Genomic DNA, 15,378 nt, shown 5'->3' on the forward strand with positions numbered 1-15,378 from the left:
CCTTGGCTCTAATCGTGACAACAACAACAACAACAACAACGATGACTTGTATGAGCTTTGAATGAGCTGGCTGTTGTATTCTACTACGTAGACTGTAGTTGTACTCCCAAATAATAGCATCGCTGTAGCTTACGTGAAAAGGACAGAAGAATCAGCTGCTTATGTAATACATATCACATGCAGCTCCCAAGATCGTAGAACTGTGATGGAGGCCTGTTCCATCAAATAATGTATCCCAGCTCCAATTCGATTAGGTTCCCGTCAAATTTATCCGGTGTGGCTGGCGAGGGCAACTGGTGTTTTGACGAAATTGCTGGGAATGGCCATGAGGTTTCGTGTTGGCCGCCATTGTTCCACCAATCTCAGGAACGCATCTCGCTAGCCACATGGCCCGCAAAGAGATTGTGCCTTCTCAGATCCAGCATCTAGCCATGCCACGCAGTCTCAGCACCACATGATGCAAGCTTGAGTGGATCTCGGAGAAAGCCTACGTGCGGAGAGACTGCTAGACTTGGATATGCCGCCGACCTGAGGCTCGGTGACGTCTCCGACCCCTCCACCCCACCTCCGACAACTTTTTCCCCAGACTACCCTTTAATAGCTCCCAACACCCGCACTTAAGGTCGTCACAGATTCCTTTACTTTTTCCCCAAGATACCCAATTCACATTGATTGCAAATATGTCTCTCGGAAGGAAGGTTACTCTCAACACTGGCGCTACCATCCCGTGAGTACCTCAATAACACACTACGTACATATGATGACGTTTACTGATTACTGTTTTGCCCAGGCAATTGGGCTTTGGTACGTGGCAAGCTGAGCCCGGTCAGGTTGGCGCTGCCGTTCTTGAGGCCCTCAAGGTTGGCTACCGTCATCTGGATCTCGCCAAGGTCTATGGCAACCAAAAGGAGATTGCACAAGCCCTCAAGAAGGCTTTTGGTGGCGAGGTCCCTGGCCTCAAGCGCGAGGATGTCTTCATCACATCGAAGCTCTGGAACTCTCAGCACCGTCCTCAGGATGTACCTGCAGCTCTAGACGACTGCCTGGCTGAGCTTGGTCTTGACTACCTTGACCTCTACCTTGTCCACTTCCCCGTTGCCTTTGACGAGCGGTCAGATGTGCACAGCAACCTCTTCCCCCTGGAGGGCGAGGACGTCAAGATGTTGGATGAAGTTTCAATTGTCGACACATGGAAGGCTATGACACAGCTGCCTAAGGAGAAGGCCCGCGCGGTCGGTGTCTCCAACCACACCAAGGAGCACATCCAGGCTTTGATTGACGGTACTGGTGTAACTCCCGCTGCCAACCAGATCGAGCGCCACCCACGTCTCCTCCAGCCAGAACTCATCCAGTACTGCAAGGAGAAGAACATTCATGTCACCGAGTACTCGGTAAGAAATGTTTTCCCTCGAGCTTATCATTCGAACAGCACTAACCCAAGTTCCAGGCATTCGGTAACAACATGCTCGGTGTTCCTCTTCTCGTTCAGCACGATACCATCAAGGAAGTTGCCAGCCGAATTGGCGCTACCCCTGCACAAGTTATTCTCGCCTGGGCTCAGGTGGGCGGTCACTCTGTCATTCCCAAGTCGGTTACCGCCTCGCGCATCCAAGAGAACTTCAAGGAGGTTGAACTGTCCGAGGAGGATTTCCAGAAGGTCGAGGAGATTGGAAAGAAGGAGCGAAGACGATTCAACATTCCTTATATTGCCAATAAGCCCAGATGGCCCGTCAACATCTTCGACGAGCCTGAAGAGAAGGAGGCACCACACAAGGTCATTGTCTAGATGTCTCATCATTTGGAACAAAAATATAATGATTTCTTGATGGTGTCAATGTATAATGTTTGATTACATAAATTGATTTTATCTCATGCGTGGGCTCGCCCTATCCCTGTTCATATACCAACCTACCAGTAAGTTTCCAAGACGCTCAGGGAATCTGTAACTCGTTTCTGATTTGACGACCAAGATTGGAGATTGCCCTAGTACTGGCAAATGTTGCCTGTGAGTGAAGGGTGATATCACATAGCACCAAGGTGAAGGTGTAACTAACGGCTTTAAGCTCATCGTAGCGTACGTATCATCATCACACACAATTGCGTCGATGCCATATCCTGCAGGATCGCTTTGATTCACGACTCAAGTTACTTGGAGTGATGTTCATATATCGTGAATGACTCAGGTGCACGTGTTCTCACAGCGTACCTTGGGAAGGCTTCACCTTGGCGCCTCTTGAATGATCTCATACTACCCTTGGTGAGTGCACCTTCCTGTCAGTGCAAACGCACCAATGAGGCAAATTACATTACGTTTGTATTGGAATTTCCTTTTCCTCATGCTTGGCGGGCGAGTGAGCGCTGATTGCATGTGATTAATTCCGCTTCACCTCCGCCTTTGGTAGACAAAGACTTTTGGGACCAAGACTGCCTCCGATCAACTTTCACTCACGCCTATATCTCTACTCAGATAAAAGTTAGTTCATCTGGATATTGCTCCCACAAATCCGCTACAAAACCAAATTCAACCACTCAATTACTGCCATGACTTTACTCCCTGGTACCAGAGTGTCAAATGAACGCCTCATCTTCGTTAAGAACGTCCCGAGCTACGTCGACGACGATCAGGTTGCTGAGTTGTTCTCTCCCTACCGCCCGGTAAGTTACAAAAACATCTACAAAGGGAGCAGTATCACAACAATTGTCGTTGGCTTCCGGACCACGGGCGACGCAGCGCGTGCCCAACGTGAGACAGATGGGAGGTGTCTAGGCAGCGCCATCATCAAAGTGGAAATGTATGAGCAGCGACGTTCGATCCGCTATATCAGAGATCACGGAAACAACAGTACACCATGGGATGTTGAGCAGGAGGAAGGATACGAAGCCGAGCAGCCTGACGAGGAAGTTCCGCCAAAGGAAGTCACCACAAACTTCTCGCCTTTGTACCCGGCTCCAGTCAAACTGTCTAGTACAGCTACACAGGGTACCACATGGGCGCACATTGCAAGCAACCGATACACCCAAGGAGTCACTAAGGAACCCGCCATCATCAAAGCAGACTCGGCGCCGAGTCCCGCTTCAACGCCTATCGCGACGCCGCAGATCTCGACCGCTATCCTCGTCAAACCTATTGAGGCAGAAGCTCAAGACTCACCACCATCATCTCCGGTAGTAGTGGTCTCGCCTGGCGACACTACCATTGTCGCGACATCTGAACCACTTGTTCGTGATGAACCGTCCAGCGACGGGACCCATGAACCACAAACGGAATATCAAATTATGCGGTGGAGCGGGATTCTGAAATGGGCACAGCACGTTGGGAACGATGGTACTCAAGAGATGCAGTCTGGGCCGGTTGCGCCAATTGATACAACGGTACGTATTCGACAAGTCCATTGTCGTGATTGTGCTTTTTGCAAGTCGATGGAGAGAGTGCGTAATGGGCGTGAGTAATGAGAAAGAGGATATATGGGTGGGGCTGGTTGCGAGGGTGGGGGGGTTTCTTATGTGAGGCATGCATGGCAAGTACAAGAAGGAGGTCATGGATGGGAGACATTGTGCTTAACAATCTTCAAGCTTGTGAATAATGACGGTGCGGAGATGGATGGGAATAGAGACGGTGCATTGGTGTTTTGGAACACACATGGCGATTCGGGCACTAGGAGTTGGTATCAGCGGTGAGCGATATTGATGGAGATCAAGTTCTGGAGCCGGGCTGCTCACTGGGGCGGTCCAAGGTTAAGAGAGCATGTTCCAGATGCGTCACGGGTACATAGCTGCTCACACGGGTCATGTGGTGATAATGGGTATTGAGATTTAGATATTCGACCAATGCACTTGGCAGACCAACGGCTTCACCGGATAGTGTCCAATCCGGGGCGTGATGAATGAATGCACGCATCATGGCCAAACAGCAACGACTGGCTCACACCTTTTCGTTAGCTGCCGCGCGAGCCCTCAACGCCCTCAGCTAAAATTCCAGATCCAGAATTGACGCGTACATTGGGACACCACAAAGACGGACTCTTCAGCCGTACCCGCACATCAGATTGCGAAACCCCATTTATACCAGCCAATCAGCCTCCTTGTTTCCCTACCGTTTCGCATAGTCCGCTGCTTCCCCCCACCATCACCGCCCGCATGCCCCCGCCTCCCCCTCGCCACCCCAATCAATTAATTCGCACGAGACCCTAGATAAGCTTGCCCTTTGCTCTCCCCCGAAACAAAACAAAGACATATCGAAAAGGGCTGAAAAAGACTAGTCCCTGCATAGACCTCTTTTGGCCTTTTTCTGTATATTCCTGCAGCTACGTTTTACGTACGACGTACGTTTACTACCTACATACACACATACGTACAAACTCCATCTTGCGGAACTACCGTTCATTGCGCACCGCCGCACCCGCACCCGAACCAATCTTTTACCTGCATTACTTTCCCCACCACCACTACCACCCGCCCCCCGCGCAACGGCGTACAATAACACAACAACAAATAACACACCCACATATATATATTCACCTATACATACGCCTACCCATATATCCCTGAAGGAAAAAAAAAGATGCCCCGCTTCCTCAAACGCATCTTCCCAGACCACCTCTTCCGGCGCGACGCCCCTCCCCACACAGACGTAAGCCACCTCCAGCGCTCCCGCCGCGTACTCGTGCGGCCATCAACAAATGCACTGTACGAGTCCTCAGCGTCCAACTGGCGGTTAGGCGGGGTTTTTTACGAGGGAGAAGGCGAGACGGGGCAGGAGGAGCGGCGCGCGTTGAGGGACGGGGCGAGTGTGGCTGAGAGCGAGGCGGTTGTTGGGCTGGGGAGCGAGTTTGCCGACTTGCCGCGTGAGCAGTTGGCGGGGCGCAAGGAGAGTCGCGCGAGGAGGAGGTTGAGTAAGAGGCATAGGATGCCTGTTTGAAGAGAGAAGAAAAAAGAGGAGAGTCTATGGAAGGTATGTCTATATGTTTTTTTTTCCTTTGGGAGGGGCATGGGGAAAGTGGAGCTGACGGGTTTGGTGTAGGTGTGGTGTTTATGAGATTGAAAGGCCCCCGTATTGGCGTCACAGAGGTCACTGGAAGGAGGAGGGGTTTATGGCGCTTTTTGGGGGGTTTTTTTTTCTACTCGACCAAATGTCGCTGCAGAGAGTTACAGTCGGAATAACTTGTACGGCTCGCAGTTGCCGTGGTCGAGGGCGCAAAGGCGCATTGCTGAGGTGCAAAAAGCGCGGGGGTTACTGTACCGTGACCATGGCGATCACGGGATCAGCGCTTCGACCTCGATGGAAGTGTTGCGGTGTATCTGCGCCGACTTCGCAACGACGTCTCTTCTGGGATGAAGCGGAAGATGGCGGAAATTGGCGCGCATTTGTAGGGCTTCGGACCTCCCCCGCCTCACTTGGGCTTGGCTAGTTGGCTGGGGTGAACGGTTAGTGTAGATGAATACCATGCTCGTACGAGAACATCCCGTGTAGCTGGTGTGTGAGGATGGAACTTTGTGAGAGTGTATTTTGCTTTTTATGCAGCTAAGCTGGTTTAGCTTGCATGCGGGACTCGTGAACAAACGTTGTGTGAATCGTTGATCGTTGGACTTGGACATTGTGTGAGTTGTGAAAGCTTTTGATTGCTTGCTTAATGTCCTAGGCATATCTGTTCTTGTTTTTTTTTGTAGAAAGGATGAATTTACTAATTGTGTGAGTTGAGACGATTCGTATCAATATACTAGGGAGAACGTTACTAACATCGTTCATAAAAAGGATCGCGAAATAATTATTATCCTGACACCGTGTAACAGAAATCCGAGCGAGCAACTCGTACGATAAAACGTATGCGAATGGAAACAGGGTGGTAGATGGGCCTTAGGCTGAGAAAAGGGATTAGTGGCTCGTATTTCTCTTGAGTCGGAGGGGTTTGGCATAGCGATACGTTGCTGTGGATTAGCTTTGTGTAAATTGGGCTTATCAGCGATGCCTTGAGAGCACATGTAAGTTCTAAAACGTATGTTTACCTAAATGTACATGGCTATACCTCAGATTAGAAGTAGTCGTTTTGGGGTATAGCATATGCGAAACGAAGGAACTTGAAGAGGGAATTTGAAATAGATGTTGCTCATCAATGCAGGAGGTGCATGGGTATTGAAGCGTCAATGGAGTTAGAGGTCGAAAGACGATGAGCTATAATTGGCTAGATTGGTGCTTAGGAAGGCCTTGTTGCTTACGATTTTCTCTGGACGACTCGCATGATTTCGACGGGAGCAAGACTGCTGATTCGAGTTGAGGGCAGATGCATTCGACGTCCTTGATTACATGCTCTTGTTTCTTGTTTACACGATTCCATGAACACGTTGGACCAGCCTATTTGGAAAAGCTGTCAGTAGACGAAGGTCTCGTTGAAAGAGTTATTCCCCTCCAAAAAACAAGTAGTCAAGACTGCACTCTCTTTTCTGCCATTCCAGGCCTCCGGTCCTGCCGAAGGAGTTTATCTCAAGCCCTTGTACTCTTACAAATTCCCTATATCGTTCTTAGCATTTGGACAAGTAGTCTTCATTCTGAGAGTCACTCCACCGGCGAAACAGCCGTCCTTAATTGGCAAATGAAGATTCCACAAGTACAAAACTTTTTCCCTTCATGAGCATTGCATTATGCTACGCTCAAAAGTCTCCACAGGGGAGATAGTGCCGATAAATCAAAGCCATCTTTTCCACATGTATCTGAATCCTGGTTGATCTTAGCGTATGACGGAAGTACTAAAATGATCCTTGTTTGTAGGCTTCGTCACAACTGACGCTGTTGATCTGGCCTCCCTTGAAGTTCTTCAATGTGAATTCGATGGTTTCGGTAGCCTCGCAAGGGCAACCAAGATATGTTGCTTTACCATGTGAACGCTGAGGAATTCATTCTAGGCATGGGTGAGCATGGAGGGTCAGGAGACCGGCCGACAATATGTTAGTACCGGAGTTGATCGTTGAAATGGTTTTCAACATTAGAGCAGAGGTCAAATGACCCATGTCGTTAGTTTGAAGGATGTATTCACTGTACATGTATATCGTTTGTGTTACTATCATCTCTTGTCAGTAATCAGTACGAGAATCTGACACTTTGACTCTGCTGGACATTAGGTTTAGTTCAATTCAGCACGAATTCTCCATGCGATTGGACATCCTCACATGCGGGTGTCGTAGTGGTCATGCGCCTGCTCTATGAATTGTTGCTGGATGAAAACTACTTATCTCTTATTTCGTGAGTTACTGGACCAGAGAAAAAATCTCGAAAGCAATGGAAAACACAACCTACAATCCCGATGCTTTGCCAGTGGTCAACAGATCAGGTCGTTGCTAGGACTATTTCAAAGGTATTGTATCCAAGTAAATCATCTCCTATGGTCAGGAATATGAATTCAAGCCTAAAGTGAGTTGATTGCCAACGGAATGGTCCAGAAACGGTTGTTTGCGGCTGAGGTGGACCAATGGAATCGAGCCGCCAAAATACCAACAAGTTGCATGCATATGCATAACTTGTGTACGTCCCTCATTGTGGAGTTGGGAGATGCCCTCTAATTTCATTTTGATTTGTCCACAGGAAATTCGATCGTCGTGGATACATCTCGCAGAAATTAAAGGGGCTCATGGTGAAGATTGTTCACACTTCACGTCCTGTTTTGAGCACTAAACCTCGATCCCGTGCTGACGATAGTACTAGCCACTAGCCGCTCTCGACATATGTGAACGACCAATTTCTCAAATTGGGTTTTAGCGCAGGGAGCCAAGCTCGAGAGCTGAGAACAAGAGGCTCAAACTTGCCGTCGAATCAAGGTATTGCGTTGAATAGGAGTGCACATGCCGGATCTCAGGTGTTGGCGTTGTAGCAGTGCTGTTCATAAACTTTGAGTACGGAAGTCTTGTGTTCAGTAATGGTGATGTCGGGGTCTGGTTTACCACTCGGGACGGATCATAAATATTCCTTCAGCCTCGAGTCATGGGTAGCGATTCGATCAAGTGTCCGTATCCTATGTAATATTTGGCTTTTGCAATGTCAAGAGAACCAAGGTACATAGATCTCCTTCTCGAACTTAAACTGCATCTTTAGTCATCCGTACCAGTGCAATAATCCGCCGGCCGTGGTTTCTCCCGGTGGATAAGTACCCTATCACGATATCTTGAAGCAACGTATGAATCCGCCAGTTGAATGTCGTAGACCAGAGGAACCTATTATTCGAAACAACTATTGTTTTAAACAAGACCAGAGAACTTTGCAAGATTGCGATAATTGATCCGTTGACGATATGCTTGCTCATTCACCCATTCGAATGTGTGTTTTCACAATTTTGTGTCACCCACTAATGATATATTCATCGAGGCCTCTCGGGAACAGATGTAAATTAGAGAATCAATCGGCGATGATTACATCCTAGAGCGGGATCGGATACTTCAACATACCGTACGAGCTGGTTCGATATAAAGACTTTGGTTTTGATCCGTCACGCGGTCAATTTGCGCAGATACCATGTCCATGCGAGCATTGGGCGGCGGGAGTCTGGGCTTTGCAGTAGCCTGTTATACGACAGTATATATAGCGCCAAAACAAAAACAAACCGGCTGGTGTGATTGCAATCCCCAAGACATGGGATGGTAGTTGGGGAAGGCTGGTTCGGATAAGACTGCCAATCGCGGAGGGGAAACCTTAGCCAACGTACATATGTATGTGCATACAATACGCCCACAAAACAGGGAGAGAAATTTCCTGATAGGCACATACGCAAGCTACCCTCGCCAGTTTTTCCTGCGCCCATGTTCTTTGTTCGCAGAGTGGTCGTGGGATCCCTGCACAATGCTCGAGCAAAGCAGCTTGGCGCTCGAACATACTATCAGATCTGCTATCGCGGCAATTATTCGCGAGATAACGACTGGTACAGCCCCCATTGGGGAAGGATATGTCACTTGAATGACATGTACTCCATGTGTAATATCTGCCTGAGCATTCTGTTTACCACGAGAGCAATGCAATGTAGCCTCATCAGGATAACGTCGGAAATGCTATAAAAGACTTAGTCAGGGTCCGCTTGGCCATTGACACAATAACGTTTTAATAATACTAGGATCCACTAAACATTGAAACTTTCTTTTCATGCAAAAGATTCTTTTCGCTGGCCCAGTTTTCACCTCTGGTAGCAAAGCAAGTATGATGATCAGCCGGTCGTATAGCTTCAACGGGGGAACGTCCAGAATACTGTACCCAAGACGCGTATACGCGGGATCTTGTTGCCGAAGTGACATTCCGCGTACGTCCTGTTTGTATATTAGTAGCATCAATCCGACCAATTGAACATGTTCACTTGTCTACAACATACGATACTAGGCCGCCCTTCCCGGCAAGCCTCGCCGCTATCTTCCGACAAACTCACGGCTGGCAATGGCTTTTATGATCCGGCAAGGACAGTGATTCTACGCAAGTGTCATCATGCTTGCGGCCGGTTCTCGGGCTAGAGACGTCCGCTCTTGTCTCGCTTAAGAATGTTCGACATGCAAGCTAATGACGCACGTAGCTGCACCCACAAGTGTCCTAAGTGCGGACTTTGTTCCGAGCTAATGACGCCGTTTTTTTTTGAGTTCTACAAGGCGGAGATTTTTCATCTCTCTTCTGCCTTCCCTTGGTTTCACCTTTAGTACCGTCTTGACCAGGGAAAAGGGCTGCCCCGGGGGCTGGTGGGCGCTTCTCAACACTCCAAGGTTTCGTCTAGCGCTGGGCCGCCATGTCGGCCATTCTGAAGTTGCGGTTCGCGCTGACCATGTCGTCGACTTCTGCCGTGCAATAGAACGAGTCCAAGACTTTGATGTTGCTCTTGTCTCGTCGCTCTCCACTTTGCTGATCTAAGGGTAATACGCTTACCATGCATGTGGTATCGGTCCTTCTAACTACTAATACTCGCTCGTCACCGCTCATTCGACTGCTGGACTCTGCGACTAACAGGTGTTGCGATCCAATAAATGGGACATGGTTTTGTTATTACAATGTGTTACACCAATTGGAGGGGCGGTACGGCGCCCAGTGATTTGATTGATACTTTCCCACAGCATGCCAGTGGTAAGGCTGGTGGCGCTGGGTGTATAGTAGTCATCTCGTGCATGTGGACGGCTCGAAACAGCACAAGAGTCCGCTAGACCACGTTCAGGCTCGATACGCTTTGGTGCCATTTTCCTAGGCTCAATGGTCAATGACGCCCTCAGTGCGTACCGAGCTCATACTTTGCTACACGCACCGAAACCAGCAGCGATTTCCGCGTCTGGAGACGAAGCCTTCAACGGAGGCTGACCCGCGCCCCTCTTTGTCGATACATAGTTTGGAGTATGCTTGACATGTAGGCGCCACTATGGCATCTCCGCCGTATTCTCTTTGCCTAAACTAGATGCATGGGATATCTCGGGTTGACCACGAAAAATCCTGCTGTTCCCTTGCTCCTCCGGATCAGCGTATTGTTGTCCCGGCCACTTCAGTGACCCAAGACCGTTTTGGCTGCTATATTCATGCAATACACACATGGCCTCGGCAGCCCTCGCATTGACAACACACATCTGCCTGGTGGCCCATCTTCTTTGTCTTTGATCACTGCTGCACACCGTCATCGGTCTGACAAGCCACTCGTGTATTCGTTAGCCAGAAACGACGCGTGGAATCAGCCAGAACATAGACTTGTACCCTGATCCCTCCTCATTCGTGCATATGCGGCTAGACCTTGGTTGCATGTAGCAGTTTCCCGTGCTCGAGCGAGCTTCTCCCAGCGGGCATGCACATGCTTCCTCCATGGTAAGGCGAAGGCGAAGGCGGAGCAAGGCTTTCAGCCTGAGATGCCGCCACTCCAACCGTCCCACCTATACTGGGCAGATTGGCCACCAAGACGGGCGGGTCTCCTCTTTTGCCTCTTGGAGACGTCCAGTCCTGATGGCCATACCACCGTAGATAAGGTCGTGCCTGTGAAGTCTTTGCAACCCCTATAGCGCCCTGTGTCTGATATCTGCACTTGCTGGCTTGATCTAGTCCTTCTTCACCGCCGTCGAGAGCACTCGGTGCCTCGATGGACGTGTATGTAGTTCCCCTCATGTGCGCCAGCCAACCATCTCACTCATCGAGCGGGGACATGCACCCAGGCTGGCGAGGCCGATTCGACCCACTGTCAGTGGCACCCGCCAATCCGCAAACATGCAACCTGGTCCTCCCATGCACCGAAGACGCCAACGACCGCAGCGCTGACCCACACAAGCACAGCACTTGCTCGTCTCGGGATCAAAATTGCGTGCGACCTTCCTCCTAGTCTCTCCGCCGTTCATGTACCCACGCAATACCCAGCATTGCTTTGCCCTCACATGACAGCAAGCGTGTGCGGAGTGCCGTGTAGCAAGTTTCAACGTCAATTCATAATCACTCGCATTTGCACTCCTTCGAGGACGGCAACACAAGCCTCATCTGCGGTCAGAATGATGAAAACTCACATCACCGCGTCAGAGACGCCAAAACAAGCTAAGTTGGTCAATGGGTCAATTGTTTGCGCAGCTATTTGTAAAGCTACCTACGGTCGCAGCAATGGCCGCAGCTCTCATGTTTGTTGTGGTGGTTGGTGTGGCTCCGTGCATGACACGAGGGCCGTCCTTAGGTCGGACGGCACCACAACACCACCTCAGCTTTTGGCAGCCGCTGTTATACACTCACTTTACTGCAGACGAGCCATGGATCTCTAGTCTTCAATTCGAGTAAAAAAATAATGGCCGTACACTTCAATCTATCTCTGTGCAAGCAATTGGTTCGGCAATGTGGACTTGTTGCCTCATCTGACAACGAGGCAGACTGGTTGGGATGATTGACGGAAACATGCTGCATCATGTTGCCACCGCATGGAGTGCAGAAAAATGCTCACACCTGGAATCTCCTCTTTACGGCTTCACCGGTAAGAAGGTCGGAATCATAGAGCCTTCTTCATAGGCCGCCAGAGGCAAGCATTCCATGCTGATTATGCGTGGAAAGGTAGGCGAGCCAACGCCGATGCGTTCATCAAACCTATGACAGATGGTGACATGAATTTCAGGGATATAGCCTCCTCCCCGATCAACCACATACCGCTCGCCACGTCAGAGGATCTCCGATGGGGCAGGCTTTGGCCGGTTCTAGTGTCTGCCCAGGGAGTCCAGGTGATTGCTTCGACATGCGATGGGGGGCTAGGTTCCGCATAAACTTCACGCCATCCTGTTATCTGAGTGAGGCATGCCTGTCAGCGTGCAGGGCCTAGTTAGTCAACACTGGGCCGGCCACGGTAAACGCCAGCCGTTGAGTGGAGATAGAGATCAGCTGAATAGAGGGCCCAGTCCATGCAAGGCAATATGCATGCGGAGGTTGCTAGTGTTCCATGCAAGTGGCAATGATGGATTACCGGACGTAATGTCTAACATGTAGTACTGCAGCAAGTGGAGATAAGGTGACTGGCCGAGAGCAGCTTGGGTCCGTCGTGTAGAGGCCGGCAGTCGCGGACTGGCAACGAGAGGCGAATAACAATCTTTAGTGGGCGTGAGAGGCAAGAGAGCGCCATCGGTGAAGCTGAGTGATGCTACACAGATTGATTAGCTTGGTCACATACAACAGCTTGAGGGGCAGAATATCGAGCGTAACGAGCCGGTAAACGCCCGAAATTTCACGGGTATGCTTCATGTTAGCAATCTCGAGGGCGGACAAATGCCCAATTGAGAGCACCGCTGATACATGTGCTCCATATGTTGGCCAATGCATCTGGCAACGGCTGACCGTAGCTCGTAACGGAGAAGGGGTGCCCAGGGCTCTCAGGGTTCGTTGGCGTACTTTCCTCCTTTGGCGTCCGCTGTTGGTATCTCAACGGACACCATTGGCCAATCGCTTGTTACTCCCAGGAAAGAATATCCAGAGCGGACGGTGACTCGGCATGAACCACGTAGCACGTGACCACAACTCGGTTCAGAAATGCTCCATCTCCCATAGCATGAGAGGCCCGGAATGCTCGAAAACGACATACCACAACATCCTGGAGCGCTCGCTAAGGCAATTCGACAAGGAAGATGAGGGATTTTCACATCCGGAACTCAAAGGTTACGTGGTTCGTGAAGCCACGACACGTTGATCCCCTAGCAGATGTGATAACTCTCTGCAGCTGGAAACGCCGGCACGGCCTAGGGTTCCATTGCAGCCCGTCTCCGCATTGTTTTAGCGTCAGAATGAAAGGGATTTGTGAATCGTAGCGATGTCGTTGGACGGGACGAGGTGGGGTGCAACCACGTCGAAGGAAGGATAGGCCATGGCAGCGATCTATGGTCTGACAACGAAACAGTCTCGGGTACTAGGTGTGGCCCATGAGGTCGGCGAGAGGTATGCGTCCGTAAGGATAAATAGCGGTATGCTGCTGCTTCCAGTCTGGCTCTACACTCAACTCGACAGCAACCTCCAGTCGTTGATGAGATCTTCTGAGCATCTTCCAACTCTTGTGACATCAAGTCCAACAACCGACCCACCTACTACCCCTAAGCCTTGCTCATCGTTGTTCAAGGCTCTCTATCATCCAACCATCCAGTGTATGTGCCCTTGAGGCCGGAGGTCAAAGACCCCTGAGTTTACCGATTCCAGGTACGAGATCGCTGGTCCTATCAAGCAGGTCCAGTGTTTGAACAAGGAGTAATACGTACGTACTCGAGACCTATAGTCCAAGCATGAACACCAAGGCTAATGTATAATCGAACCCCAGACGACACAGCTCTTCTACTCTGAAACATGTGCTTCTACGACCAGCACCGTTTTGTCTGTGGCGATTGGAAGTGGGGCCATTTCCGACAGCACTGCGCCAAAGAGTACCGAATCGGCGAGACGTGTGGCATGAAGCTCATCATGCAAACGGTTCCTACTGGCACATATTGCAAGCTCTGCGAGAAGATCAACACCAAGATGCGCCGCCGAGCCGCTGAGGTGGACCGTGTCGGCCGATGGCAGCGCGAGGCTCACAAGTTCGCGGCCTCTATTGAGAAATCCATGGAGATGATTCGCGCACTGGACGGGGAAATCTGTGAGCTAACCAACGAGCGTAACCGCAGACTACAAGCGATTCACTGAGCTCGGCGTGGACATGGCGCAGGCGTCTGGGAGTTTTCGTTTCATGTACAACGTCTTGGTATTTCCTTTCAAATTGAGCCCGTTCAACTTTCGTTTCGGGGGTCGACATGAGGCAGGAAGAGCTGCTATTGAAGGAAGAGGAGCGGCACATGGAAGACCGGGCGTTACCTCTTACAATCGCTTCTTTTCAGTCATTGAGTCCTCTCAGGATTGGACAATTCAATCAATCTTTTTTTCTCCTGGCTTTCATGATTGGCCACATGCTTAGTCGTTGTGAACGTAGCCGCTGTGCCATGAATTGGGGGCTGAAGCCATCCAATCCGCGAATGTCGCGTAGCCGCGAATAGAAGTGGAGAGGTGGTTGCGCACGGCCCAGGCAAAGGAACGGCGCTTCTTCCGGTTGCTGGGAGATGCGCAATAGAGTTTTGACGGGAGCGTTGTAGACATTCAGCAAGCCAAATGATAACGTCGGGATAGAAAGAGTGGAGGACGGACGATGAGGATGTTGTTTTGTCGGGAGACAGCGGTGGGGTAATTTCGTAGCTCGGTCCGCACGTGATGGCGCTAGATTCGGGGCGGATAGCGTGATCGAATTAGGCCGAAGATATGCCGATCCTAGCTCATTTACCATGATGTTACCAAGTAGCTCACCACCTCAACATCATTATGCGTATCTCGAAAACTTTCCGCTGAGACCAGTCCGTTACCTTTCCACCGATATATTAGCTCTATACTCCTTCGGCGGGTGGTCTTCCATGAGACCAGGCGTAGCAGCTGACTCTCTCACTCCGTTATCCCTTGCTAGTGTAAGTCTTTGCGTACCGGATCATTGGAAGACGTGCGTCGAAGAGAGGGGTAATGTTATGAATGGGACAAAGCAAGAGAGGGTATGCTCGTGTGATCGATAGCCTCACGCTTGACGTGAACTCAGTCTTGAGGGGATTCTCCGAGGTTTTGGCGGTATCGCGACGTATTCTTCGTCCATGTGGCGCTCGATTATCCTCCGATCGTTCAACGGTATCGATATGGACAATGCTGATGAAGAAAGTTGAGGTCCTGAGAGTGCCATATCAGTCGGAAGAGCCAGGAAGAAAGGTAGAAAATGTCGACTTACGTGGCGAACGCTGAGTGGCCTGAAGGGCGATCGATCGCCCTTCACACGCTGTCCCTGAGTTATGCTCACCAGTACACTCGTAGGCTTCATAGCCAATTTTATGCCACTAATATCTCCTCGAGTGCCGTCTAGTGCATCCGTGTGCACAAGAGAATGG

The 15,378-nt window shown here is 50.3% G+C and overlaps 4 protein-coding genes across 4 annotated transcripts; all 4 read left to right on the plus strand.

Moving 5' to 3' along the window:
- The first annotated feature begins 668 nt into the window (after positions 1–668).
- On the plus strand, positions 669–1,857 carry PSV08DRAFT_283194 (NADP-dependent oxidoreductase domain-containing protein). The gene is made up of 3 exons (XM_014224061.2): positions 669–727; positions 791–1,391; positions 1,448–1,857. Exons 1-3 carry the CDS (start codon positions 681–683, stop codon positions 1,784–1,786), a joined length of 987 nt encoding a protein of 328 aa, XP_014079536.1. The 5' UTR covers positions 669–680; the 3' UTR covers positions 1,787–1,857.
- A 684-nt stretch (positions 1,858–2,541) lies between these two features.
- PSV08DRAFT_349626 (uncharacterized protein) lies at positions 2,542–3,450 on the plus strand (the record flags this gene model as incomplete). The annotated part of the gene is made up of 1 exon (XM_014224062.1): positions 2,542–3,450. One exon carries the CDS (start codon positions 2,542–2,544, stop codon positions 3,448–3,450), a length of 909 nt encoding a protein of 302 aa, XP_014079537.1.
- Positions 3,451–4,561: 1,111 nt separating this feature from the next.
- PSV08DRAFT_360750 (uncharacterized protein) lies at positions 4,562–5,216 on the plus strand (the record flags this gene model as incomplete). Its single annotated transcript, XM_014224063.1, has 2 exons — positions 4,562–4,951; positions 5,021–5,216. One exon carries the CDS (start codon positions 4,562–4,564, stop codon positions 4,916–4,918), a length of 357 nt encoding a protein of 118 aa, XP_014079538.1. The 3' UTR covers positions 4,919–4,951; positions 5,021–5,216.
- An 8,209-nt stretch (positions 5,217–13,425) lies between these two features.
- PSV08DRAFT_360751 (uncharacterized protein) lies at positions 13,426–14,341 on the plus strand. The gene is made up of 3 exons (XM_014224066.1): positions 13,426–13,575; positions 13,628–13,682; positions 13,746–14,341. Exon 3 carries the CDS (start codon positions 13,772–13,774, stop codon positions 14,105–14,107), a length of 336 nt encoding a protein of 111 aa, XP_014079541.1. The 5' UTR covers positions 13,426–13,575; positions 13,628–13,682; positions 13,746–13,771; the 3' UTR covers positions 14,108–14,341.
- Positions 14,342–15,378: the final 1,037 nt, after the last annotated feature.

This window comes from Bipolaris maydis (genome assembly GCF_028858645.1).
Source record: "Bipolaris maydis strain C4 unplaced genomic scaffold PSV08scaffold_4, whole genome shotgun sequence".
NCBI lineage: Eukaryota > Fungi > Ascomycota > Dothideomycetes > Pleosporales > Pleosporaceae > Bipolaris > Bipolaris maydis.

Coding starts and splice junctions, on each gene's coding strand:
- PSV08DRAFT_360751 (XM_014224066.1), top strand. CDS start 13,772: ATGTGCTTCTACGACCAGCACCGTTTTGTCTGTGGCGATTGGAAGTGG.
- PSV08DRAFT_283194 (XM_014224061.2), top strand. CDS start 681: ATGTCTCTCGGAAGGAAGGTTACTCTCAACACTGGCGCTACCATCCC. Junction 728..790: donor AACACTGGCGCTACCATCCC/GTGAGTACCTCA, acceptor TGTTTTGCCCAG/GCAATTGGGCTTTGGTACGT. Junction 1,392..1,447: donor TTCATGTCACCGAGTACTCG/GTAAGAAATGTT, acceptor CCCAAGTTCCAG/GCATTCGGTAACAACATGCT.